Source organism: Rhodnius prolixus, unplaced genomic scaffold (assembly GCF_049639745.1).
Source record: "Rhodnius prolixus isolate KJV_2025 unplaced genomic scaffold, Rpr scaffold_7, whole genome shotgun sequence".
NCBI classification, from domain to species: Eukaryota; Metazoa; Arthropoda; class Insecta; order Hemiptera; family Reduviidae; genus Rhodnius; species Rhodnius prolixus.
The window spans coordinates 31,107,202-31,133,375 of NW_027411582.1; the positions used below are offsets into that span (position 1 = coordinate 31,107,202).

General features: G+C 32.9%; 1 protein-coding gene and 1 non-coding gene across 4 annotated transcripts in view; both read left to right on the forward strand.

Moving 5' to 3' along the window:
- Positions 1-223: 223 nt before the first annotated feature.
- AstCC (Allatostatin double C) overlaps positions 224-26,174 on the forward strand; it is a 62,228-nt gene continuing 36,277 nt past the window's right edge. Inside the window, exons 1-17 of one of the 3 annotated variants that reach the window (XM_074114920.1) lie at positions 224-287; positions 366-411; positions 769-991; positions 4,091-4,253; positions 4,409-4,466; positions 4,533-6,599; positions 7,628-7,805; positions 8,581-8,665; positions 8,767-8,858; positions 9,865-10,036; positions 12,145-12,183; positions 12,284-12,333; positions 12,407-12,590; positions 12,686-12,910; positions 13,333-13,548; positions 14,360-16,498; positions 17,513-17,640. In XM_074114920.1, the coding sequence (XP_073971021.1) occupies positions 8,833-8,858; positions 9,865-10,036; positions 12,145-12,183; positions 12,284-12,333; positions 12,407-12,431 (312 nt within the window). In that variant the 5' untranslated portion in view covers positions 224-287; positions 366-411; positions 769-991; ... (4 more) ...; positions 8,581-8,665; positions 8,767-8,832 and the 3' untranslated portion in view covers positions 12,432-12,590; positions 12,686-12,910; positions 13,333-13,548; positions 14,360-16,498; positions 17,513-17,640. Of the gene's footprint in view, positions 288-365; positions 412-768; positions 992-4,090; positions 4,254-4,408; positions 4,467-4,532; positions 6,600-7,627; positions 7,806-8,580; positions 8,666-8,766; positions 8,859-9,864; positions 10,037-12,144; positions 12,184-12,283; positions 12,334-12,406; positions 12,591-12,685; positions 12,911-13,332; positions 13,549-14,359; positions 16,499-17,512; positions 17,641-23,170; positions 23,353-26,174 lie in introns of those variants that run through there. The other 2 variants (XM_074114918.1, XM_074114919.1) reach the window with 2 other exon arrangements.
- On the forward strand, positions 17,730-17,802 carry TRNAK-CUU (transfer RNA lysine (anticodon CUU)). Its single transcript has one exon. It is a non-coding gene; the product is annotated as a tRNA-Lys (tRNA).

Here is a 26,174-nt window from a genome sequence, read left to right on the forward strand (position 1 = left end):
ATTTGTAGCAATGAGAATACATAATGCATATCAGGTATTTACATTTCGAATCATAACTGTAGCAAAATTACAGTTATGAAGTAGCCACCAAAATTACTTTTTGGTTTGGAGTCACCGCAACATGAGGAACTGTATTGCGAGGTCACGGCATTAGAAAGGTTGAGTATATTTAATATCTTGGGTTGTTATTAAATTTGTTTTGATGTCAGCAGATCAGATACTATGTTAAGTAGAATAACCTGTGATATAGTTACCTCTCTATTTACTTATACAATCAGATGTCTTTGGTTCGTTATCTGTAATCACTATTTTGACTTGAATTTATTCTTGAGTTGAATGTTAATTTTAATTAATATAAATTTCAGAGAGTGTGAGGTTCGAGTGAAATTTCTTTTGGAAGCGGAAAAAAAGGTTGGGAATCACTGACTTATGAAGGACAGCATGATACTACTAACAAACCTTTTAGTTCATAAGTAAAAAGTCCCTTTAAAGTAAGGAGTAATATATTTAAAAAAATAAAATAAAAAGGATTAAATCTGTTTCTTAATGGAGGGAACCGTGATTTAGTTTAAGTGGATTTGTATGAAAGAAACTTTAGAGCTCTTCGTCTCCTACTTGAAATGATTTGTTACTTCACCAACCTTTTTATATTAAAGTAACTTTTCGCCCAATTTAGTAGCTTTAAAAGAAATCTTTTTTTTCCATCACTTCAAATTATAATAATTTCTATTTACTCTCATTAATAATAACCTTTTTCTTACTTTCTAGAAGTGATGATGTCGTATAAAGATTTTACACCGAAAATAAATATTTTGAAGTGTGATGAGTGACGAAATCATCTTCAGGAATCATCTGTTAAGTTCACTGGTCTAGACCTTGCAGATTTTGATTGACTGAGCCTAATAAAAGACTTAATCAATAGGGATTTCAAATATAAATTTACCAGCAGCAAGATTTCTCACTGGAGTGAATATCATCGCAAAGAACACAGGTGGGAGTAAATATATATATATATATATATTTATTTTTTCCAAGTAGGATGAGTAACATGAACCTTATTAAAAGAGTGTTAAAGGCTGTGCTCTACTGACGTAACTGTTATGTAATCCTAAAGATAATGTTACTTGTGACTATATATTCTTTAAACATGCTCTTACTTCATTATAACTTTGTTACATAAATGGTCAGGTAACTAACAAATAATTTGCTAGAGAAAACATTTTTAAAAAAATTATAAAAATATAACTATTCTCTAACAAAAGTGATAAATTCCATGAGGTGAGATTAATTCCTGCTCTTTTCACAGCGTCTATGGTAACCTTATAGGTTTTTCAATGAAAAACAGTAACTCAGGTCTAAATTAGGGCTCAAAACACGCGATACAGACAGCTCAGAAGACTATTAGGCTATAGATCAAGACTATCATTAGAGAACAAGCTTATTCTATACAGCATTTGACTTAAACCAATATGGAACTTAAGTAATCGAACTCAAAGAGGTCTAACTTCCTAAGAATTTAAACCTTGCAGTCAAAATATCGTCACCGCACAATTGTCAATGCCCCTTTGTAAGTATCCGTACTGAATAATGAGGACCTCTTCTTTTCTGTCTGACGTAACCTCAACTAGGTATACAAAAATAATTCTACAATTTGTGACGATCCTCCTAGAAGCCCTAAACACCAAAGGCTTCATGATTTGTTTGAATGAATATGTGGGACTAAAGCCAATTAATTCTCTTAATCGGGGTTCTACCACTGGGCAGTTTCTCCCCTCATTAATCATTTATTGTGTCAGAACTGATGAATGGTAGAGAGGTTATACATAATGCCAAATCCACTACAACCTAAAAAAAAAAATATTGTGAATCCCTTAAATGTAAAAATGTGTAGTCAAGTGTCCCAGAGTGTGTTTATGGATAAGGCGATCTTGAGATAGTCACGAGGTACTTGAGATTATGGGTGAGACGCTTGCCAGACAAAGTGGTTCAATTGTCTTTTCATTTTTAAGTTAATACAAATGGTTGTAATACAAATAAAAAGTTGGTAGAAAAGTCCATTACATTACCTTCAGTAAATTCTTTAATATTTTTTTTTAAATTTAATTTCATTGTATAATTCTTGTAACATTTAATCCTCTTCCCGAAAAAGTACAATATATAATTTTGATCAGTAAGTCATAAGTATCCTTCTAAAGATTATTAAAAAGTAACAAAGTACCTTATCCTTTTATACGATTTCCAAAAGGAAAGTTAATTCAGGAAAAAAGTAGGATTGAATCTCTTTCTAGTTGGAATTAAATTTCCAACCTAAAGACTTACTAAGGTTTCCCAAAGAATGGAAAAAGAAGTAATGTCGTTTCTTTTATTATAATTATTATGTTTTTTTAAAAAGAATTAATTCATCCTACTTGCGCTTAAAGGAATGAACAAAAACATGCCGGAAATGTTGAACGAATTTTTAGGGTTAGTTTCGATTAGGGAGTTGAATCCAAAGGCGAAATTGAGATATTAATAGAGATTTTTAATTAAGGAAACATTTTTTTTTAATAGGTTATTTTTATTTTCCCTTAATCTAATGGGAGAAAGTATTGCAATCGTGTTTTGTATTTTGGGTTTATAAAAACCCGAAAATATCCGTTTTTAGGTCTCCACAATCTGAACATGTGATTTTAAAGAATTTGTGAGTGTGTTTGTGCACAGTGTTTGGAGCACAACTTGAAAATACAAAATCTGAGTTAAGTTCGAATTTGATGTTTCGAATCGGAGCCACTATAAACAAGCTTTTATTCAAAATCATCCATGCTAATTTTCCTAAATCCATTTTTTCAGTTTCTTGAAGTTTTCTCAAATACCTCACCAACTATCTTCTTTGTATGCTCTATTGCGCACATATGTACATAAATATTGATGCATTAAAAAATTCTTGACGTAGTCATCAATCCGTGATGAGAAAATCTGTATAAAAAAAATAAAACCATTAAATAAAAAGTAATAATAAAACTTTTATGTCTTTTTAATTAATAAAAATTGGATCTTTCACTGTACGTTTGCCAGAATTGCACTTTTGTGAGCTTCGGCACAAAAAAAGAAAAAAATGGTACTGATAGTAAAAGTGTCGCCAGCAATGCCAGCTTGTAGTATCACAGCCCTTATTATTCAATAGTAATTTATTAATGTATTCTAAAGGTTAGGCGGCATTTCCTTCCTGAATTCTAAATCAGCTGGATTGTTAAACAAAATTCTATATCATTCAGATATAGAGCTAATACACGATGGTACATTTTCAACATGCTATTGTGACAGCGCCTAACAAATGTTGAATTGACTACTGCTGCTACAATAGGAATGAAATTGAATGTTATTGTCTTATTAATAAAAAATTCGAATAACATTCTCACACTAATAAAAGTGTTGAATTCTTTTTGCTAACATTCAATGATGTTTTATGAGGATACATTTAGTCGTAAAAAACTACTTAACATGATTTTCCTTTACAACATACATTTCAACTGTATTGATCATTGATTTTGGTGATCACCAGATTTGGGAAGGCTATATTTTTTTTTCCGAAGTACCCCCACAACTTCTTTGGGTTATCATTTAAATTTAACTTTATTTCTTTTTGTTAGTGAATAGATATTTCTAAATGAACTACTGAAGTAGTTTAGTACTAAACATGTAGTAAAAATTCTTAGTTTTAAATCTGAGTATATAAAATATTAATTGATAAATTTTAACTATTAAATTTGTGAATTTCATCAAGAGGATGTTCACAATTCTATTTTAATACAATTATAGCATATTATGATAATATTTTTGCATTTTCAGGTCAGTTTCGTTGAGGCTGTTATGCATGCAAGTTACACTTTGTTTTTACAGAATAGTTTGGCACAACATGATAAAAATGATACACATTTTGATAAAATGTCAGTGCATAAAATTAAAATTTGTTATATCACTTGGGCTCAGTTTTGGAGGGGCATATTTATAAGTATCATTTAAGCATGTTTATTATTATTTAAATACATCAGATCAACACATGCCTCCAAATTTAGGCCCCACTCGTTGAAATTTGAATTTGAACTTTCAGACACAGCTGTTCTATAACCTGTCAGAAACCTTCATAACTTCTTACGTATTAGGCTTACCAGCTTAAGCTTGCTACCCAGTTCTAATTGCCAAGCTTTTCGTAATCGCCTCCTTTTCAAAGGTTCAGTTTGTCTCCTGAATTAATGAAACGATTACCAAAAAATGTAAGGGAAGTCTTTCATACACACCTCATTTGTACAAAAACTATTTTTCTAAATCCTTTTCAGTTGACTAACTGCTGTATAAATAATTAATAAAAATGTGAACACACATTTCGAATGAAATGACTGTTAATCTAATGGATTTATTAAATTTTTAGTTGGCAGTATTTTGATTAAAATGAAGAACGTTATCGTGCCTACATTACAACGTCGCCGGTAATTTAACTTTATTACTTAATATTATTTTGTAGTTTTAGTGCTATTATACATTTATTTTTCCAGAAAAATTCATTAACAACTGACAGAACTTGGAAACAATACTAATTCAACTTGGTGAACTGTTATGGAAGAAGGGGATTATAGATGGAACTCGAAGATTTTGTGAATTTGTCTAAATGAAGTGAATAAATTAAGAGGTTTAATAGATTTTTTTGGGGTAAATCTTTAGAATAGCTCCCCAGAGGCGTGGCCTAATTCGAAGTGATTCTGATTCGCTGTTACTATAGAACCCGCCATATTCAAATATAAATATAAAACTATTTATTCATTTTATATTCACACTTAAATCTAGCGGGTTATATGGTACCACCGAATCAGAATAACTTCGAATTCTTTATTTATTTCTTAATGGGGGGCTTCGTCCCCCACACCCCCTGATTTTTTCTTTTTGGGGGGCTTCGCCCCCCATACCCCCTCCTAACCTACCTAATCACCCTCAATTTTTTAATTTTTGTCACAAGATTCATTACACTAATTACACAGAACAACACAAAAGAAACTTACCTTATTCCGTGGAGTCCCTTTCCTGAGGAGGATATATCTCTCGAACTCCCTCCAGAAAATCTCTCATAAGGTCGCCACTGGAAGAATGACTCCTATGCCACATATACTCCGCTAAGTAGGAGTCAAACTGGCCAGTGGCGGTCCTTCTTGGGAGCTGCCTTTTTATGGAACTCCATGTTCCCTCAATAGCATTCGTGTGCACTTCACTTTCCGGATCTTTAAAATTTAGGGAGTGATTTACTTTCAAATGCTTGAACCCTTCGTTTTCCAGACATTCATATGACTTCCAACAGTCCGAGTAAACTGTAGTTCCTGGCAGTATGAAAGTCTTAATGACATCTAGCAACGTATCTTTATCCCTACTTTCAACGACCCTGAAAAAGCATTTATTCGACCCCCTCTCCACACCTCCAAACACCCATCTACCATCCACATGCTTTCCCCTATTATATTTCCTCTTACCAAACTTGCTTTCATCTATTTCCACAATCTTGCCGACGCCTCCAAGCATACTACTTTCTTTAATAACCATCTCCATGCACACCTCTCTATAAAAACTCCGCCAGTCACACACAGAACCTTCACTCGAACCCAATTCAAAGCACACATCACTCTGCGTCCTCTTATACACAAAAAACTCCGTCATCAGTAATATATCAATCATACTTAATTTGCTACTTTCAAACCAAGAACCCTTTCGCACACTTCTCCTTACATCATGATCAGGGGTCGAATCGCCTCGGCACCTCCATACACACTTATCAATCACACTATTTTTTTTTCCATTTTCATCTCACATCCACACTTCGGACATACATATCTCCTACTAATCAAACCAACATCCATACAAAATTTTACAACATTCATTACCCCACCCTCACTCACACTACAGCCATCCTTTAATTTAAAACGCTCATACTCATAAAGTTACAAAAAAACCGCACCTCCGGTCACAAAGAGAGCACTCGCGGGAACTATTCATACATTGAACAGGAAGCACTTGCTATGCAGTATGTGTACTGCGCCTGCGCGCTACACAAAAGCGCTACAAAATTCGCACCATCCGCCACAGTACTACTTGGCGGGCAGTAGTTTCAATTTTCCCGCGCTACACAAAAGCGCTACAAAATTCGCACCATCCGCCACAGTACTACTTGGCGGGCAGTAGTTTCAATTTTCCCCGGTAGGTGCTCTGCACTTCCCACCCCCTAAAAAAAACAGGCCACGCCTCTGGGGCGCTATTCTAAAGATTAGCCTTTTTTTGCCATTATTGAGTGACCAATTGTGCCAAAATTTCAAAAATTCTCTAAAGAAATACATATTTTGAACTGTTTGCACGTTGAAATATTTAAAGCATATGTCAAGTTTTCTCGAAATCTACCTGATCTGTATTGTTTCCAAAAAGTTATAATCGAGAATATGCCCTTTAATTAAAAGAAAATTTAGTGTTTTTGAACGTTACTCTTTTTCGTGCAGTTTTTGTGCGATCAACCTACTGAAAGTTTTAGTGATGAGAAAACATTTGAAAACAACAAATAGAAAAGAAATTAGTAGAGAACACTTGAGGTAAGGTAATTTTGGGCCGTTGGTCTAATATACAATATTTGTTTTTTTAATGTATATCGTTGACGTGAGAATAGTTAATTTACAACAGAAATCCTGCGACTCAACAATCATCGCGAAAGGATTTTACCACAGTTCCAAGAGCACAACGATCATATTTCAAGTTGAAAGAGTGATTTGGAAAACAATAACTTGATTCTAATAATACTAATAAATATAATTACATATATAAATAAGCAAAACATGCTCCAAAATTGTATTTATATATTTTGAATATCAAAGCACGGATTCAGTTCGTCTACTAGAATTGTACAGAATGCAAAATTACATCAGCTCTCCGCAGGCCTCCAGTAGATAATACAGCAGTAAACTTACTATTATAAAGGTCTGCCCTGGAACCCCTAATACTTCTACTAAAGGTTGACTACTACCGCAGTTTATTTGAGAATCGAGGGAACTACATTCTCTTCTATCTTAATTAGCGCGGCAGTCCGTCTAGCGAACCTTAGCCTCCGTCAAATGATTCCGCCAGTTTCCCTATTTTGGGCAGTTACGTACGCCCAGCAACGCCAGGCATCCTCCTTCACTCCGTCCAGCCAACGTAGCCTTGGCCTGCCTCTCTTCCTAAACCTCTTCGGCACGTCATCATCACACATTCTAGCCACATGTCCCGCCCATCTTAGTCTGCCTATCCTCTTATCACTTTACTGATGTCCGGTTCTTTGTACAGAGAGTAGATTTCCGTGTTAGTGCGTTTTCACCAAGTCTGGCCATCCCGAATTGGTCCAAATATTCTTCTTAAGATCTTTCTCTCAAAAATCAGGAGGTCTTTTTCATCTGTTTTAGAAAAAGCCCACGTTTCCGAATCTTAAGTTATAACTGGGCGAACTAGTGTCTTGTAGAGGATGATTTTAGTCTCCCTAGATATCAGCTTGGCGAGTCCAAAGTAGCATCGATTCGCGCTTATGGAAACCTCTTACGATATGAATTTCATTCATTCTAATTTGAATCCCCAAACATTTTATCGGCAGGCTATATTGCAAGTAAATTTATGGTAATGAAAAAGATGGCTGCGAAAGTCTTTAAAGGAATGATGTACAAAACAATTTGCTCAAGGTTCTGAAGAACACAGTACCTGGATGGCAAGAAATGTGATGGAACACTATTGATATGTATAATGTCAAAGGCTACTTTGAGAGTCTACTAATTGTGAGTTTTAGTTTTCTAAATTTTACTGGTCAAAAACATTTTCTGTGAACTCAGGTAATCATAGCAATAACGTGATATTAAAATATAGTTATTTTTATTAATTATTAAGTTAAAACAAGTTTTATTAGTGCAACTAATATTCGCTAGGGCTGCCACCAGCCAACGCAAACTTAATTCTCTCTAAACCAATTATAGAATAATTGCTCATTAAACAACTTATCAATACTATCTGCCCTCATACATTTTGGCTCATTTTTTTAATAATAAAAAAATTTGTATAAATATTGCATGATAGTACAAATTTGTCTGAATAAACTGAACAATAATTTGATTATTATTATTGCTTTTCTGTTATAAAGTTAGTGATAATAGAATAAATGACACTAATATGATTTATTGTTATTGTAATTAAAAATGGTAATAAACAATGCAAACGCTACATAATAAGATAACTATTTATTGCTATAATAATTATTTAGTATCGAAAATTTCTTTTATAATTAGCATTTCGATGTTTCTTCTCTAAGAGAAGCAGATCGTATGTTGTACTAATAGCATTACTAAGGGTTATAAAGAGATTGTTTTACTTCATCATCAAAGGTGCAATTGAATAGCGGAGAGAGCGAGTGCTGCCCAAAACGAATAATACAAAAAGCAATTGCACTTTTGTATTTTCATAAAACTTTTTTATGTACTTATAGTGTGCATGAACCTCTTGCGTATTATAAGTTAGTTGTCCTGTTGTTACAATACTTCAAAATGTTACTTTTTCCAGCAATAAAGAAATTTGAGAGAGAAAAAGGGTAAAATATTCAAGGAAACATAATTAATTCTTTTTAAATAATAACCAGCCACCAAAGGTAATAATTTGAAACATTATTTTTTTTATTGCTCATATTAATTAATGAAAAAGGAGAACATACTTTATCGATCTAATTTTCAGTAATAAACTTTTTTACAGGTTTCTCAATGTTTTTGCCTTTATATAAAAAAAATATCAAATTAAATAATTAGAATTTACAACAACATGGATCTTAACACATTAAAATTAAGGTAGGTTGAACAATGTATTTTAATTTTGTTAGTTTATTTTTAGCTTAACAGAATGCAGCATCTGTTGGAGGAGATTTATAATAGAATAATGGTCTTTTAATAAATTATTTAATTTTTACTAAGTAAACTCTTAATTAAAAAAAAATATATATATATTCAATAATACAAAACTATACTTCTTAAAATACAAATGATCTATTATTATTATGATCTAAGTTATTCTATTAAAAAGGGATATTTATGTATATACTCGTATAACAATGAAAAGCAAAACTTCGTTGGCAGTAAAATAAATACAAAAATTATAATCAAATTATATCAAACAACTTCATTTATCTGTGAAATTAGTGGTAATAAATTTTAAGGAGAATGTAGTATTTCAGTTTAGCTATGCTGACATTCTGTTTATGCTGAATGCTGTTCTTTATAATGACGTCTGCTATAGAGGGAAATAAAAGGATAAATCAAACGAGTTTTATGATAATCCCAATCCTATACTGTCGTATATCCTTTTATAAACTTATCCTTTTGAACGACTTGCAGCTGAATGAGCAGAAGATAATAACGAATCTGTAGAATTTTGCTCTATAGATCTGTAGAAAATTCAGCCTGAAGATCCATAAATTATTTTACAAACAGGGTTTACACTCTATAGGGGCGTACAAGCCCTTCATTTTGGCCTTATTCATCTTAAAAACATTTCGATTTTTATTGTTTAAATTTTGTAATTATAAATTCAATTTAATTTTTCAGCATTGATATAAAAAAAAACTCGTCCTCTTTTGCTAACTTATTAACATCAGACACCTAATGAACTTAAGGCTATACCTACTTTCTTATTTAACATTATATATCTCACATGAATCTGGCTGAACGTTCTTTTGATCGTACCAAAGGAAATTGGCGATTCGAAATGTTACTACTTAAAATTCGTTGAAATTTATTCAATAATTTCATGCTCAATTGGGATTTTGCTTTATTTTTTTTATTTTATAATGAATTTTAGGTTAATTGTGCTAGGAGTGATATTTGCATATTTGATGAACACCTGTATTGCAGAAGATGAAAATACTAAAGTGAATGCAATCAATGAAGTTGGTGAAAATACTAAAGTGAATGCAATCAATGGTGTTAGTGAAATTTTTAAAGTGAATACAACCAAAGTTGTTTCAAAGAAAGTAAGTTTTCTAAATAAGATACATACGTAATAAACTTTTAGAAAATAATGTGTTACTTAATAATATAATTTGATATGGTATTAGTTTTTCGCAAGAAAATTGTCAAGGCATAATAATTACACTAGTCCTGAGGTAAGCTAAGGGATATCTTAGTTTGTGGAGACTCATTATGACTGGGCCGTGATTAAGAACCAGAAGTGCGGCTGAAACCTTACACATCCAAGATATAATAGTTCCGTACTAAAAAAGTCGTGTAAAATTTAAATTATTTATAATGCTATGATTGTTATTTTCTGCTAACTTAAATTTAGCTGGAATTTACACAGTTTGATGTAAAACGAAAGTTGATACTTGACGAGGCTTATTGATAAAACAGTACTTTTGTAGGGAGCATCATTAATATGTATTAATATATACAGTCGAACCTCTTAATAACGGACACTGGCGGGGGAAAGCAAAGTGGCCGCTGTTTCGAGGTGGCCGTTAGAAGAAGGTAGGCAAGTTTCATAAAGAAAAAATATGGGTCTTTTTTTCCCAAACATCTATTTAATAATTGTTTATTATTAATAGATTTATAAACGTGCATAATTGCATAATTATTTATCTATATGATATGCATAAAATTTTTCTTAATTATCCAAAAAATTTATCAAAAAAATACACTTATTAATACTTATTTAATAATTTTTATAATAATCATCTCATTTATTTATAACAATAATAATTTATATTAAAATTTATTTTACTAATCATTAACATTATTAATTTATTATTATTATTATTTACACATTTTTATTTATTATACAGATTATTTACACATTAATAATTATCATCATACTAAAAAATAATATTTTATTTAACCATTTTTCTGATAATTATCATCAAAAAAATCATTAATACAAATAACAATATAAATTTACATTGCATTTTTTATCCACATTTAACTTTTTTTTATTACTTTATGAGCGGTAAATTTTTGCTAAATTCAATGGACAGACGCACTTTTACTAAATCACTCCTCAACATTGTAAAAATAATCACTAATTTTGTTTTGCTAGCCGTTTTGTTTTCTCAAAGCGTAGTTTCCATCTCGGTCCTTCAAAATATTAGTAATCTCCGTTTTTCCAACTCCAAACCACATTGTACATAATTAACTTTTGGTTAGAAATTATGCAAACTTGCAGAATAATAGAATTTCTTTGAAAAACAGAAGAAACCTTTCGGCAAGTAACAATGGCTTGATTTGGTTTTTGCAAAATCTTCCAACACATTTATTTCCTCTTTTAGAGTTAACAACTTTCTTTTGGGAGACATATCGGAAAAAATAATATTGTTCATCCAAAGCAATATTGAAAAATTATTAAAATGGTACAAGATGTATGGAGCTCATGTAAGAAACTTTTGAAAAAAACAAAAAAAAACAAAAACTTGAGAGGAGATAATTATTTTGATCACCGCGTCAAACGAACTTTTAATAATAAGGTGGACGTTGGTGGGAGATGAAACATTTAATCCGTTCCCCAAAATCAATGTCCGCGTTCGCTATTTAGAGTGACCGTTAGGTGGAGGTTCTTTTATGTAAAAAGTGTATAGGGGTAAAACGGGGTAAATGGGGCAAAAACTGTCCGTAAATGGAGGTGGTCGCTAGTGAGAGTGTCCTTTATGGGAGCCTCGACTGTAATTAGTAATATATAGTAATATGAATACATTTATGAAGTATTAGTATGCTGGTCCAGTGCTTACCACTCTACAGAATTCCTCCCTCTACAATTCTTCAGCAATAAACCATTATTTACTTTGCAAAAAGGTTTTATGTTATCCCAAATTCCAACTGTACTGCTTTTCTTGTTTCTTGTAGATCAAATGAGTGATCTTAGATTGACTTCAAAAAACTACAAATCCTATGGTATTTATTAAAATAAAATTAACTTTGGTTTTTAAATCAATGTTTGTATCATTACCTTTGGTTCCGTGCGCTACGTATTCTTACTTCACACTAACCCGAATGAACCCTAGCATTATGGCTTCAATAAATAAAATGGAATTACTGCCTGACAGACTTATTTACAGTTCTCTAATCTAAAAGCTGTTGTATCTTTATTTTACAGAAAATAGTCAAGAAGAAAGTACATAAGCCGAAACCGAAGGTAATTTAATGTTTGGTTTTATTTTAAACCCTATTAACTAATAAATATCACCAGCATTACTTGTTATTATCTATTAAAGCAAATGTTGTTATGTTACCAGACCACTAGGAAGCCCAAATGTTTAGATGATTTCTTCGCATGCATTATGAGGTAACCAAAAGTTTTTTTGAAACGTTAATTGAAATTAATCATTAAAAAAATTATTTTAATTTTATTGTTTCAGAACTTCCCCCGTATTTGTTCTTTAGACTGGAAAAATTTTAATTTTCTTGTTTGCTCCTTGATCTGGAACATTTTTCACTTACTGTGAAAATAAACACGTTTTTGATTATATCTCTGTAATTTTTTTTCTGTGCATTGCCTGATATTCCTCTGTTTTTTCTTATACTTAAGTGTAATGATTCATGGTATGTTAATGATTCTTTAACAATTATCATTGAAACAAGTCCAGAAAGGACCACCTTCTTTTCTAAATACCATAATCTAGAGATTTTTTTTTTAGGTGTCGTCTATATTTCAGAAGCCGGATCCATAAAAATTTTAATTAAGAAAATCTGCGGTTACTGCTATGCATCACGACAAGTTAAAGATGTAGTCATCCAATATGATGAATGAAATGGATGATGGTACTTGACTAATTTTTCTCCATAGCCAGAAAGTGAAGAAAAATGAGATATATCCATTCTGCAAGTCCCTGGAAAAAGTTGAGAAAAAGGAAGATCAGGAAGTAAGTAAATTATCAGCTGTAGCTAATATGAGCTGATTGGTGGTTGGACTGAAAGGCGATTTTGCAAACTAAGCAAAGCAATAGCTGGTCAAAGGCAGCGATCTCTAGGGAGAAAGAATTCGTATTTGCCTTTTATACTGATGTATGTTTACTGACTTGTTATGAATGGTTCATTGAGAGGCCTTTAGTTTAGTATTTATCATTGAGACAAGTCTAGAAAGAACCATCTCCGTTTTTTATCTAATTACCATAATCTAGTTTTTTTTTTGAACCATCTACAAAAATTAGTAAAGGCGATAACAAAATGGTATGTTTTTTAAAGCAAATTAAAATGTATATATTTTTAAAAAATTATCAGCCCGGTTAAATATTATTTAACAGAGAAGGTAACTATACTCGATAAGTTGAACACATTGTTTCAGGGTCAACAAATAAATGATTAAAACAATTGCTGAAACTGCTTTAGAAAATTAAAACAAAAAATAGAAAAGCAACAAGGTGTAATAGAGTTGACCAGTTCTGGTTCTAAGTCAAAATAGGTGTGGAGCAATTAAGGCATACAAAAAAATTAAATTAAATTGTAAATGCAGAAGGAAGGACGTATGACAGCCAATTCTACAAGTATATCTAACCTTAGGGTAAGAAACAGTCAGGTATTTAGGAATTAGTTAAATTCACTGGAAACAACAGCTCCAGTTAGGTCATGTGACGTCAGTAAGTCAAGATATAATATATATGCACTGGCTAATTGCAACAAACTGAAGAAAAAAAATGAATAATATCAGGTTTTAATTAAAAGTAAAAATTAATTTTTAATATATTAAATTAATATTTGTATATTAACTTTTGAGAAAACTGTCGGTAGATTGTAATTTATTGAAAAAATATTTACTGAGTACGGTAGATTAGTTTAAATTTCCCGGTATTGTAGCATTGCTGCCAATTCGTCTAAGGTATTATTCGGAAGGCGGGTCATAAATTTCTTATTAAATCTGGCTACAAGCTAGGTAAGAGGGGGTAGACCTATCCCTTCTTATCATGGCGAATAGCTGAAAGCGGATTACGAGAAAAGACGTCATTTCCTTGAGTGAATTGTTTTGTTTTTGGCCAGGCGTGTTGCATTTTGAACTACTTGTTCAATTGTGTTAGTTTCCGGAAGTGTGCTCGCCAAAATTCGTGAACTTAGACGTGTGTTTGAGCCTTAGAGTATTATATTGGTATTGCCCAATATTATTTCTGATCGTCCAGGTGTATAAATCCAAGAGATCTTCCCCTTTCCTCTTCAAGTGCATATGCAGGAGACTCCAGTACAACCATGTACAGAAATCTAAAATTTACAAGGTAAGTTTGGTCAGTTACCCTTCGGTGTTGGTTGATAGTGATAAAAGGGTCCAGTGGGTGGCTTTCTGAGTTCAAATTCAGCTGCCCTTACAACAATTTTTCTTACAGCTCATTTTCCGAAATTGGACTGTCGGTACTACACTGCAAAACCACCAAAACATAGTTTCTTGAGCTCAGAACTGTTTTTAAAATTAACCATGCTGACGAAGAAAAAAGAAAGAGACTGCAAAATGTTGTGAACGGGTAAGTCTAGATTACAATTTTTTGCGGAACTTGGATTCATTGATGCCCAGAAACAATTGTGTGCCGTAATATTGCGGTATTTATTTTCTTAACGTGTTTCCGAGTTTTATAAAATTTTCGAAGAAAATCTTTATGAAATTGAAAACATCCTTAATACGTTTTTATACTGCTAAATCTCTCATTTGTTTATTTTAAATAATGAAAAATCATTTCTGCTATTTATTCCGAATGATAAATTTTGAAATCAGTGACTACTTGATAACTAGTTTTCAATTAATAAATTAATTTTTAATATAATTTATTCTAACTAATGTCCATCTAATTATCTTATAAGCTTTCTTAAGTTCATTAGTTTCATCCATTTTTAGAAAAGAAATTAATAAACCTAATTAGAATTAAACTTACAATAAATATGTATGTGTTAATTTTCAGTAACAAGGTGATATTCTTCTTACATTCGATTTTTTTTTTTGTAATCTTGGAGATTATACTCAACAGCAAAAGTTTGGTAACAATCAGTTGGACAACTTTCAACTCTTCAGTCCATAACGTCAGAGCTGCATTTAATCAGATAACCGTGGATAGCGTCCGTCTTGTTGTTTATTTTATTTTTTTTAAGTTAATTATGTAAAATGCCAACTAATAATGTTAAATTAAATTCAGAAACTAATTATCTGTATTTATAAATTTCAGGTTAACCATCATGGGAATGTTATTTGTCAAGTTGATAAAAATGTAACTTGCAGTAAGCGATGAACAGGACATACATACCTTCTATAGAACTTGCTCTGAAGAATATTGTAACTAACTGAATAGAGCTCCTAAACTTTACTTAAATATTTTGAGTTGCTAACAAGGTGATAAGTCTGTAATTCAGAGTAAACTGTTAACAAACTTAATTCACATCTTTTGGCATCTCTTTTAATCGTTTTAGCATCTTTATTTACTGTAATTCTTATCGGAAATAAGTCAATAGTATCTACATTTACTGATCTAACTACTTCTTTTAACTTCACTGCCGTAATGTTCGTAGCGTATTGTGTTCTCCAAAAAAGAGTTTTTACTTGATTCAAACAATTATATTTGTGTGTAACTTGTAAAAGTTATATAACAATTCCAATTTATGATTTAGAAATTACTTGTTCAATTGAATTGACGATTGGTTTTCTTATTTAATATTCTCATTTAATTATATTAATTTTGAAATTTGTGGTTGAATAGCTTTAGCGGGTGAAGCAGTAGCAGTTGCAGCAGCCGTAGTAGAAGCGGTGTAGTAGGAGTACCAGTAGTCGTAGCAGCTGAAGCAGAGGTAGTAGCAGAAGCAGTTGTAGTAGCAGCATTAGCGGAGTAGCAGTTGTAGCAGAATTAGTTGAGTAGCAGTGGAAATAGCTGCAGAAGAAGTTGCGGTATCAGCTCAGACACAGCAGTTTTAGCAGTAGCTGAAGTAGCAGCAGCAGTAGTAGTATCAGTTGATGCAGCAGAAGTAGCAGCCGAACCAGTTGAGCTGCAGTGGCGTAGCAGTAGCTACTGGCAAGTAGCTGTAGCTGGACAGCAGTAGCAGTTACATCAGTAGAAGTAGTAGCAGAAGCAGGTGGAGTAGCTACAGTAGCAGTCGCAGCAGCAGTAGCAGTTGCAACAGCAGATGAGCTGCAGTTGCTGATGCAGGAGTAGCTGTAGCAGCAATAGCTGTAGCTGAAGCAGTTGCAGCAGTAGAAGTAGCAGCAGAAGCTGGTGCAGTACCTACAGTAGCAGTTGCAGAAGCAGATGAGCTGCAGTTGCTGTAGCAGCAATAGCTGTATCTGAAGCAAATGCAGTTGCAGAAGTAGCGGTAAAAGCCGTAACGGCAGTTGAAGTAGTAACAGTTGTAGCAGTAATGGCGTAGCTGTAGTACCAGTAGAACCAGTTGCAGCTGTAGCAGCAGCAGTAGCTGTTGAAGATGTAGCTGTAGCTGTGGCAGTAGCAGTATCTAAAGGACACAGCAATATCGACTGATGTCTCTTTCTGGTTAGTTGTCCAGCTTTTATTTCCTGGCCTCACTAAATCATTATTCTTAGATCTTTTTTCTCTTAATTATAACTCTAGCTGGATTTCTGTACGCAGAGGAATTGGCACTTTTGATTTGGTGCTGAATTTTGAAGCTGATCAGAATAGGGACTTTGAGAGAATACTATTGCTATATTTGTATAATTAACCTTAATAGTTCACTATTTTTAGTACTATTAATGTCTTTTATGCAAAACTTTTAGCTCTGTAACATTTATTAACAGTGTTATATATTCTTTGTGATTGGGGTGCTGTAAAGTAATTAAATAATACAAAAAATACTAAGATTGTATATTTTCTTCGCTATATTTCTATATTTAATAAAGCATTAGAGTCATAATAATAAATTTCTTTATTGTATTGTTATAGATTTCTGTTTTATCTATATTACTGTTAGGAGCTTAGAGAGTGTACAGAAAAGTGGCCCAATAAAGTTGAGAAGTACCAGGGGACAAGGATTAGCTCTCAGTAGAGCGGCAGGGGTGCCAAGTCTTACTAAAAGGTTTTCCAAATGAAACAGTAGTAACAAACAAACAGTCGTCAACATTTTCTGTGTTCCATTTTCTTTCACACCACATAACACACAACTCAGTTTATAGTGGAATCCAAGTCTTTCATTTATATGATCTTTCTTTTAACTATTTTCAGATATGTTTTACTTTGCTTTTTGTTTTTATTTATGTTAATTTTATAATTTTTTCCCCCATTTTTACTTTAAATTTAAACAGTTTAAATTTAAATTTAATTTAAGACGAATGGATTATTTAAATAAAAATTTCCAAGCATTACGAGTACTTGGCGTTTTATCCGCTAGATGGCAGAGCCATGCACATTTTTAATATAATATACGCATTTTTGTGCAGTAATACATTTTCTTCTCTTTTTTTTCTTTAAATAAAGAAGCCAATTTAATGCCTATAAATTTTAAAGATAATTTTACGTCTTTGTAAAAAAATTTCATTAATTTGTCCACAGGATTGTTCAGAGGTAAATGCAGCTTGTACCAATATTTAATTGAAGAAAATTTAATACGAGTAATATTGGAATAAATTTTTCCTTGAATGACATTGGAATTATAAATGAAGATTTTTTAATGAAAAAAGGTGAGTTGAATTCTTGAATTCTTTGTATTTTAGGCAGAAGTTAATGATTTTAAGTATTAAGTAGGTGGATAGTTGCGTCGTTTTAATAAGCCCGGCTAGCTCAGTCGGTAGAGCATGAGACTCTTAATCTCAGGGTCGTGGGTTCGAGCCCCACGTTGGGCGTTAAATTTTTTTTTTTTTTACTATTCTAATAGAAAGAAATATTTTACTTTATTAATAAAGAAACTTATTAATAAATAACCTTTTTTTTTGCGATAAATTTAACGTAATACTAAGCATGAATTTGAGCTGCTACTAATAATTCAGTTAAAAGGGTTATTTTAGAATTTTTCTGGTTATTGTTCATTTATCACATTTTTAATTTAGCTTTTACCTGAAATATGGCTGACACCCTCTTTTAGTTTATCTTTTTTGTTTCCTAAGTTTTTTTGAAACTTGGAACTTATGCTGAATAGATATTTAACTTTAATGTTATTATATGTATTCTTTTTACAAATTTTCAAACAATATTGATAGTCGAGGGAAGGGATTAGCTATGAGGTTAGCATACTGGACTCCCACGCGGAGGTCCCGGGTTCGAATCCAGCAGCTGACCCTTAGATTTTCTCTTCCTAGGAGCTTCTTACAGCTCACTGTCCGGTGATGGACAGTGTTGTCTGTAACGAGAGAACACTGTCCGGAGGCCGGCAGTGCACTGGAAAAAGCTCCGGGCGCTAATGACCTCAGCTGTTGATGCGCCAAAAAAAAAAAAAAATATTGATAGTCTTAAGATACGTCTGTTGGTTCGGATCGTAAGTGGTAACTTATCACATTAATATGAGAAATGATGGTAGGCATAAAGTGATTGGCTCCAAGCTCTTTTTGTGCCTTCCCGAAAGGTGTATGGATGTACCTTTTTCCATATGTTAAGAGGAAGATATTCATCTAAAATTCCTTTTTCTTTAATTTACTTTCGATTCCAGGGTAAACATTTGAGGGAAGAGGTGTGTGTGCGTGAAATCAGAGAGGCCCATTTTTTTTAGACTTTGGGGATCTCAATAATAATAATAATAAAAAGAAAGTAGAAAACTCGATATCGAGAATCGTATCTAAGTTCGATAATTTGATACGGTCTTAGACTTTCTTACTAATTGATGAAAAGCGTTTTCCTGGAACGGAGACAGTTTTTTTTTTTTCTCCAAAATAATTTAATCATCTGCCAGTATTTTACTGTTCAAAAGATCTGCCTAAATATTCCAACTTTTATATTAAAATATTTCAAGTAAACTAAAACGTATTATTCTGGTGTAATAAAAAAAAAAAAATACAATATCTGACTGTAATAAAAGTTAAAAACTGTCACTTGTGAAAAAATGTAATATTACCACTTTCTTTTTTAGTCATACAGCGCGCTATGAATGTGTGGGAGGATTGTAGAAAAAAAAATATTATATAATTTTTAGGATAGCTTCAAACTTTGCAAGTTTTTAGCTTCTGCTTTAAGTTAAAAGTCGCTAAAAACAACCAGTGATCTATATAGTTCAGTAACCTGAGCGTAAGTTTTATAACCAACCGATAAGCTAAAAATCAAACAATTCAATAGTTCTTTAATTATCTGATAAAAAAGAGAACACACACACAAAAAAAAATAAATTATGAGCTCACTCGTTACTTTGTTAGCTTACTAATTACATCATGGCTCTAAAAACACTATCATAGTTTAATAAAAATAAAAATAGTTATAAAAGATCGACGCCAGTTTTTTTTTTTTTAATTGCGGTTGTGTAAAATTTTAAAATTCTAGGGTTCCAACAAAATGATTCATTGCAAATACACTCAAAAGTCAATATTATCTGTTCTACCATGAAGTTTCTCTTCTACTCACATGCATTTCTCTTACCATAAATCTTACTGTAGTAAGTTGATTATTTTCTCCTGATTTTCTACTAATTTGGAATCTTTGCAACATAAATTAATTCATAGCCGCATTATGTAAGACGTAAATCATACAGAAATGAGAAGTGACACGTTAGAGGCCAGCCGAAATCACTTATGAGCAAAACTGTTGCCCTTATTAATAGTTAGTTAGTGGATCAAGTTTTAAGAGATCAGATGGAGGGTAATTTGGAAAAATGGCGAGCGTTTTCAGTCACTGCTAAGTCACTTAACTCTGAATTTTATTTAATCGTGAATAAATGCTAGGCTGATTTTTTTGTGTGAACTATTTTTCAGCTGAGTGTGGAAAGAAGTGCTCTTTGGACGGTCCTAGTGTTCTACTTTTGTGAAATATATTACCACCCTCACTAAGTGATAGTAGAAATTAAGTACGTAGCTGAAATTGCGAGTTTATAGAGGAGGAATGTAGTCGTAATAAAGTAGTTAAAGTAATCGCCTATTTTTTTTCAGGCGGGGCTTAACGTCCAACTACCAATTAGGTGGTCGTGGAAGGAGGCGACTAGCAAACGTACTTTATTGTAAATTTTTTTTATTAACCATTAAATAAAGTCCAAGGCCTAAAGACTGGGAATCGAACCCAGTACCACAATACATATTAGCTTCGCAGGTCTCGCCTCTAACCACTCGGCTACCGTGGCGCCTTGTAGTCGTAATATCTGTACACAGTCAGAATTTTTTTTTTTACCGTCCTCTATAATTAGAGTTATTTCTTTGGCACTTAGTATTTTTCAGAACTAACACCGTCAACAAACATACTGCCTATTGATAAAACGAGGTTGTCAATAACGATCGAAGCATAGCAATATACTTATAAGGCTTAGGGCGCCAATGGTCACAAACGTTAGCCTCAGTCGTGCAGTTTAGTTTAAAAATACAAATAGTGTTGCTGTTTAGTACGTGTAGTGCCCGTATTAGTCGAGCGGTTCGAGGTAAAGTCCGCAAAGTTGAGATGTATTATGGTACTAGATTCGATTCCCGGTCGGGGCCTTGGATTTTATTTGATGTTTAATTTGAGAACTTTGATAGTTGACTCCGACTCAGACACCTAATTTGGTAGCTGGACGTAAAACCAGCCTTCCTGAAATATAGGCAATACTTTACACCTTCTTTTTTTCCTGGTAATTTTTGCTGTTGAGGTTTAAAAAAATTAAAAATTAAATTAAATTATTGCGTTTTCACGGTAGCCGGAAAACATTTATTTCATTATTGGTGCATATCATTTGAGAGTATTTTACAAATAATATATTTTGCATTAAGAAATGAAAGGAGAAATGGGACATCTACTAAAAGGGAAGCAATCAAAATTACTGAGTATTATAAAGTAAGGAAATTGACTTTTCGTAAACGTCTTCCTCCCCTTTTCAACATTTCCATCGGTTTTCTTCTATAATGAACTAATGACATTTCCTTTGTAACTATCTACAACGTTGTGAATAGCTCTGTTACTATTGGTTTTACTAATAATAAAAAACTATGTTAAATGTATTTTATGTATTCTGGAGAGGAAACAAGTCTTTCTCATATTGCCTTTCTTTCCTTCAAACTTGAAATTTCCGCAACAATATTTGTTGGCTTTAGAACAGGTTTACTAAGATAGATGGACTTTTAAGGGAAGTGTGAATACCCAAGAATCCCTTCTCCATAGTGAAAAATTTTACCCCTTTTGAACAAGATTCGTATGTTTTGAATAAAACAATTCAATGCGCAAGCATAATTGTTGCTGTCATCAGCGGTCTCCTTGTCGAGAGCCCATTTAATTCTACATGGACTTACCCCACTAGACAGACAGTCTGATACCACGAGGGCCATGTGTGGGCACTACACCATCATTGTGACTGACAGTCACTCTGCGTGATGTCATTGAAACTATGATTTCTAAATATCCAGCAAATCGTCGAATCACATTCACCACTCATCAGTCTTGAATTTTAGAATATCTCACTAAATTTCCATGCCAATAGCATCACTGAAATCTGCTGCCCGTGTTTGTTTTAGTACAAGGTCTCAAATGCATATTCAAACTGCGGAGCCATTCCACCAAATAGCATCTACCATTAAAACATTTTCAATATTAAATTAATTTTCTCTATTTTTTTGCACTTTAGCCATAATGTAATCATCAATATTGATTGACAAAGCTAGCAAAAAAATCCATTTTTTTTAAAAAAAAGCTTTTGCTCATTGCATCCAATAAATTTTGTAATGATAAATCCTCAAAATAAAAATGGTTGAACATTTTTCCAGAAATTGATTTTTAATCGAGTAAAAAAAAAAAAATAAATAAAAAACTCAAATTTGGTGATTATTTTGGATCTTTCGGATGCGATTTGCCTTTTTAAATATTTTCTTGAAAATGGATCATTTGAATCCAATTAGCCCGTGAAATGGATTTCTATGGTGATTCTGAGAAACTGCTATCTTCAGCTTCCGCCTAATAAAAACACTTGATATTTTTATGCAATGTTTGAATTTTAAATCTTTAGAAAATCATGTATTAATTTTTTTCTGAAGTGGTTTAAAATGAAAACAAAAAAATTGTAATCTTCAAAATGAAATTTGCTACTAAGCTCAATTATAAACGTAAATTTTTTAATTTATTTTTTGGTCCATGTTTTCAATATGTTCGATTAGGTTTTACTTTTATTAATTAATAATTTTTTAGTATTTTACGTTTCAGCCATCCATCGTTATCTGAAATCGTATCAGGTATGGCTGAAATGCTGGAAATTTAGAAGTGATTTAATAAAATACGAGATTAGAGACGTGGTTACTTCTTTAAAAATATATATATATACATGTAAAATAATTGTTTAACCAACGGTCTGCCGTGTTTAAAGATGCATTTAGCTGATAAAAGACGAATTTAGATTCCGACTGGGTCTAATTATAATATTTCAATTGACTCCTTTCTGTTTGAATGGAAAATAATGAATCACAATTGTCCTATTTTTATTGGATTTACACTAACAGAAAAGTGGAATAAAAATAAATTAGAAAATAAATAGAAATAAATTAAGCCCACGATTAAGAGTCTTATTATGTCCCGAGGCCCTGAGTTGGTGCTCTCCCAAATGGACGCTATTTCCTTGGTCTGTTTATTAACTAGATTATGCCTTGGAAAAAGGAGTCGGTGCCCCTGGACTTGAAGATAATTTGGTCATTTGGTGACCTTTAATTTTTATTTGTATGTTTTCTTTGGGACACTAAATGGAGGAAAATTCTACGTGGTTTTCTTAAAGGTTTTAAATTGAGTAAAACATCTTTTTCTAGGAGTTCAATGGCGTTTATTTCATCTAATCTTACTAAAAATAATAAAGTGTAAAGTTTGCTTAGGAAATGAATTCCCCATTTTAAAGCCGAGAACATGTACTAAAGAAAACTGGAGAAATGCGCAGTTCGGTTGCCGCCTAGATGCCGCCAAATCTCCATTTCCACCACAACCCCTCCTTTGTGCTCTTCTTGTTCCTGTGGCGCGCGCGGTAGTCTAGCCCCCTCCACTTTTCACTCTAAGCACTCCTCCTACTACTTGGTACCATTACTCAGGCTCATACACACACACACACACACAGAGGCTGAGTTACTGATAAAGTGGCGGTAATAGCGTTGTGTGAGCAGAATCCTACAGGTGGTGGTGTGAGGGCGACAATACTCTGGACTCTGTCTCGCTTGCTCTGTCACTCTCGATCTGCGAGTGTCCGGGGCTGAGTGCTATATGAGAGCCGGGTATCCAGTTTGCCACATTTAGTCGACCATGTGGCTACCGTCAGCATACATCAGGTAGGTCAGCCTCTACCTTCGACCCTTAACTTTTTTTTTCTGTCTTACTATTGGTGCCCAGTGTTTCTTATGGCTGTTTTTAATTTGAACATTCTCTAACAATAAGTATTGCGTTCTTAAAAAAAAATGAAAGTCGAAACGAAGTTTTCTGATTTCTTAACTGAAATCACGGATTTCTTAATATTTCTTTTTCGTTGTAAGTAACCATTTTACGGACTATTTTTTCAGGGGAAATTCTTTTTTTGGGGGGTAGCGTTAGAAGGAGGATTCTAGGACTTTAGCTTCTTCTGTTGGCGTGTTTTTTCTCTAAATTTTGCCTTTCTAAAAAATGTTTTCTGAAAATCCAGGAATGTGAGTGTAATGAAATATTTTTTCTTTAGTTTCAGGTTCTGTCTGTTTTAACCTGAAAGATGCATATATTTTTTGATTTTTTCTAGAGGTTTTTTTATTGTCTTTAGATAATTAGCATTAAACTTGAAGGTGAATAAGGAAGGAATTAGATGTTATTACGTTAATGTTGTTTTGTCCAATGGAAGCTCTAATTCTTTTTGAATATATCTTCAATGTTCTTAAGTGTTGTGATGAACGGAAGACTGCTTAGGTAATAGCAGTCCATAAGGCTGTCTCCACCTTTAGAAAATTTAAGGTCAATCAGCCAGCCATAGATTCCTTATCAATGACGGTTTGAAGATGGTGGGTAGAAAAGTTATGATTAAGAGGAGCCAAAGTTATGATGCCATAAAAATACCGGACTCTAAATATGGTTGCACTAAAAGTCTTCTTCAGAACGTAAAATGTTGTCAGTTCAGACATCAACAAATATTGAATTTGCTAAAGGTTAGAACGTATAGTTGCAGCCCATAATTAGGTTCCGTATGCCAAATTAGGTATTAAGATGACTTGATAAAATGAGTTTTAATCTTCATTAAAGAAGTCTTTTGAGTAGTCGGTTGCAGTTTTTAAGATATTTTTTGCTGATAAGTTGATCCTTTGCTAATCTAAAGTCCAAGTTAGTGGACCACATCAACAGTACGGGGGAAAAAAATAAGTTTACATCATACTGGAGAGTGATTATGTGGTGAAAACCCCTTTAGGGGAAGTGGACTAGCCACTTCTTCAGGGATCTTGGCGTCCCTGCGGGTATTCCAGTCTAACAACACGAACAACTTTTATGACTGACACCCTAAACACTTACACAAAACACATAGCGCCTATCGGTTGAAAATATGAGCCATTATTTGGGTTGAACGATTCTACACACGGAAATTATAGTTCATCGTCATGCGCTCGCTCATACTTCACGTATCTACAACGCAAGAAACTGAAACTTCACAGCTTCTATTGTAGGTCCCTCTAGGAGACCTACTATACTTAGCAATTTTAATCTTCCATGTATACCCCTTAGTACAGAGTTTTTTTGGGTGGTTTTCTTGAATTGGCTCCAGCGGTTTTCATGGGCTAACTTTTGCCCACTAATTATTTTCATCTACAGCTTTTATTTGATAAATAGGAAAACTTGATTAAGAAGACTGCCAGTAGGGTTCCTTCTAAGTACAATTTTAGTGTAGTTTACGGTTCTGCTTCTTGTAGATGTGGGATAAATGGGTTCGGTGCTCGGCCCAGGCCTTGGATAATAATGGTTAAGGAAAGGAATTTACAGTAAAATATGTTCGTTATCCTTTCTATTATCTGAATATTTCTATCTGAAATTTTTTTTTTTATTTTTTAGCGATTTTTTCCGAGAATGGTTTAAATTCTTAAACTTCGCTTACACTTCATATAAATTTAAATTTGTAACATTTTTATTTAGATACATTATTTTAAGCAAGGTTCATTGGAAAGCTTCCTCATGAAGTGTATTTTCTTTATTATAAAACCTGTATAGTATGTATAAGTATCAAATGTTGCCAGAATTCAGAAGGGATACTGAGGGAACACTACTAATGTTTTGGTCAAAGTTGGTTACCCGATTCCCACTTAATTACTGAATGGATTTTGAACTTTTTTGTTTGTGAATTTTATGTGTTACTTACTTAATGCTTACTTAATTTGTGTCTCTCTTCAACTAGGTTGTCGTCAGGGTCAAATCGTTTCTCCAAAATTCTCTGCACCATCAGACTTTTTCTCGCACTCCTCTGCCGGCTAGCTTCTTCATTATCTCGTACTCCCATCTTCGGGCTGGACGTCCTCGTTTTCTATTTCATCTTTCCGGGGACATTCTTCGCAGGTGTTTATTATAATATTTCAGCTTCCACTTTTTTTTTTAGATTTTTATTGTATTCTTTAAAGTCTCCTTAACTTCCATTTCCTTCTTCTTATGTCTTCTTTTCTTGCTTTTTCTCTTCTCTTTGTTTAAAAAAAAAAAAAACCTTCTCAATTAATCAATTTATATTGTACTTATCTTTGCACAAACCCTTTCTTGGAGTAGCCCAGGTTTCCGAGTCATAGGCAAGAATTCCTTCTAAGGATAATTGAGTAGAAGATTCGTTATTTATTTCTTTTTTATAGGAATGGATTCCTTATTACAGAGTGAAGCGACCTAATGTTCTTTCGAGCCTGACCGCTTCTATCCCGCAGTTCCTAAAACCATACAAAAATCCTTTTTCTCATTCCTCCTTCAGAAAGTCGTCCGCAAAGAATAAAGCTTATCTTCCAATGCGAGCCCATATCTTTACACCCTCTGAACCAATGAGAGCCTATCCTATATATTTTCAGCAAAATCGGTATAAAAGGTAAAAACTCCTTTTTTTTAGTAGCCTTAGAGGCTTGAAATGTTCTGGATATCTGATACGTTATCCTGATACTTCCTCAATACCTTATTA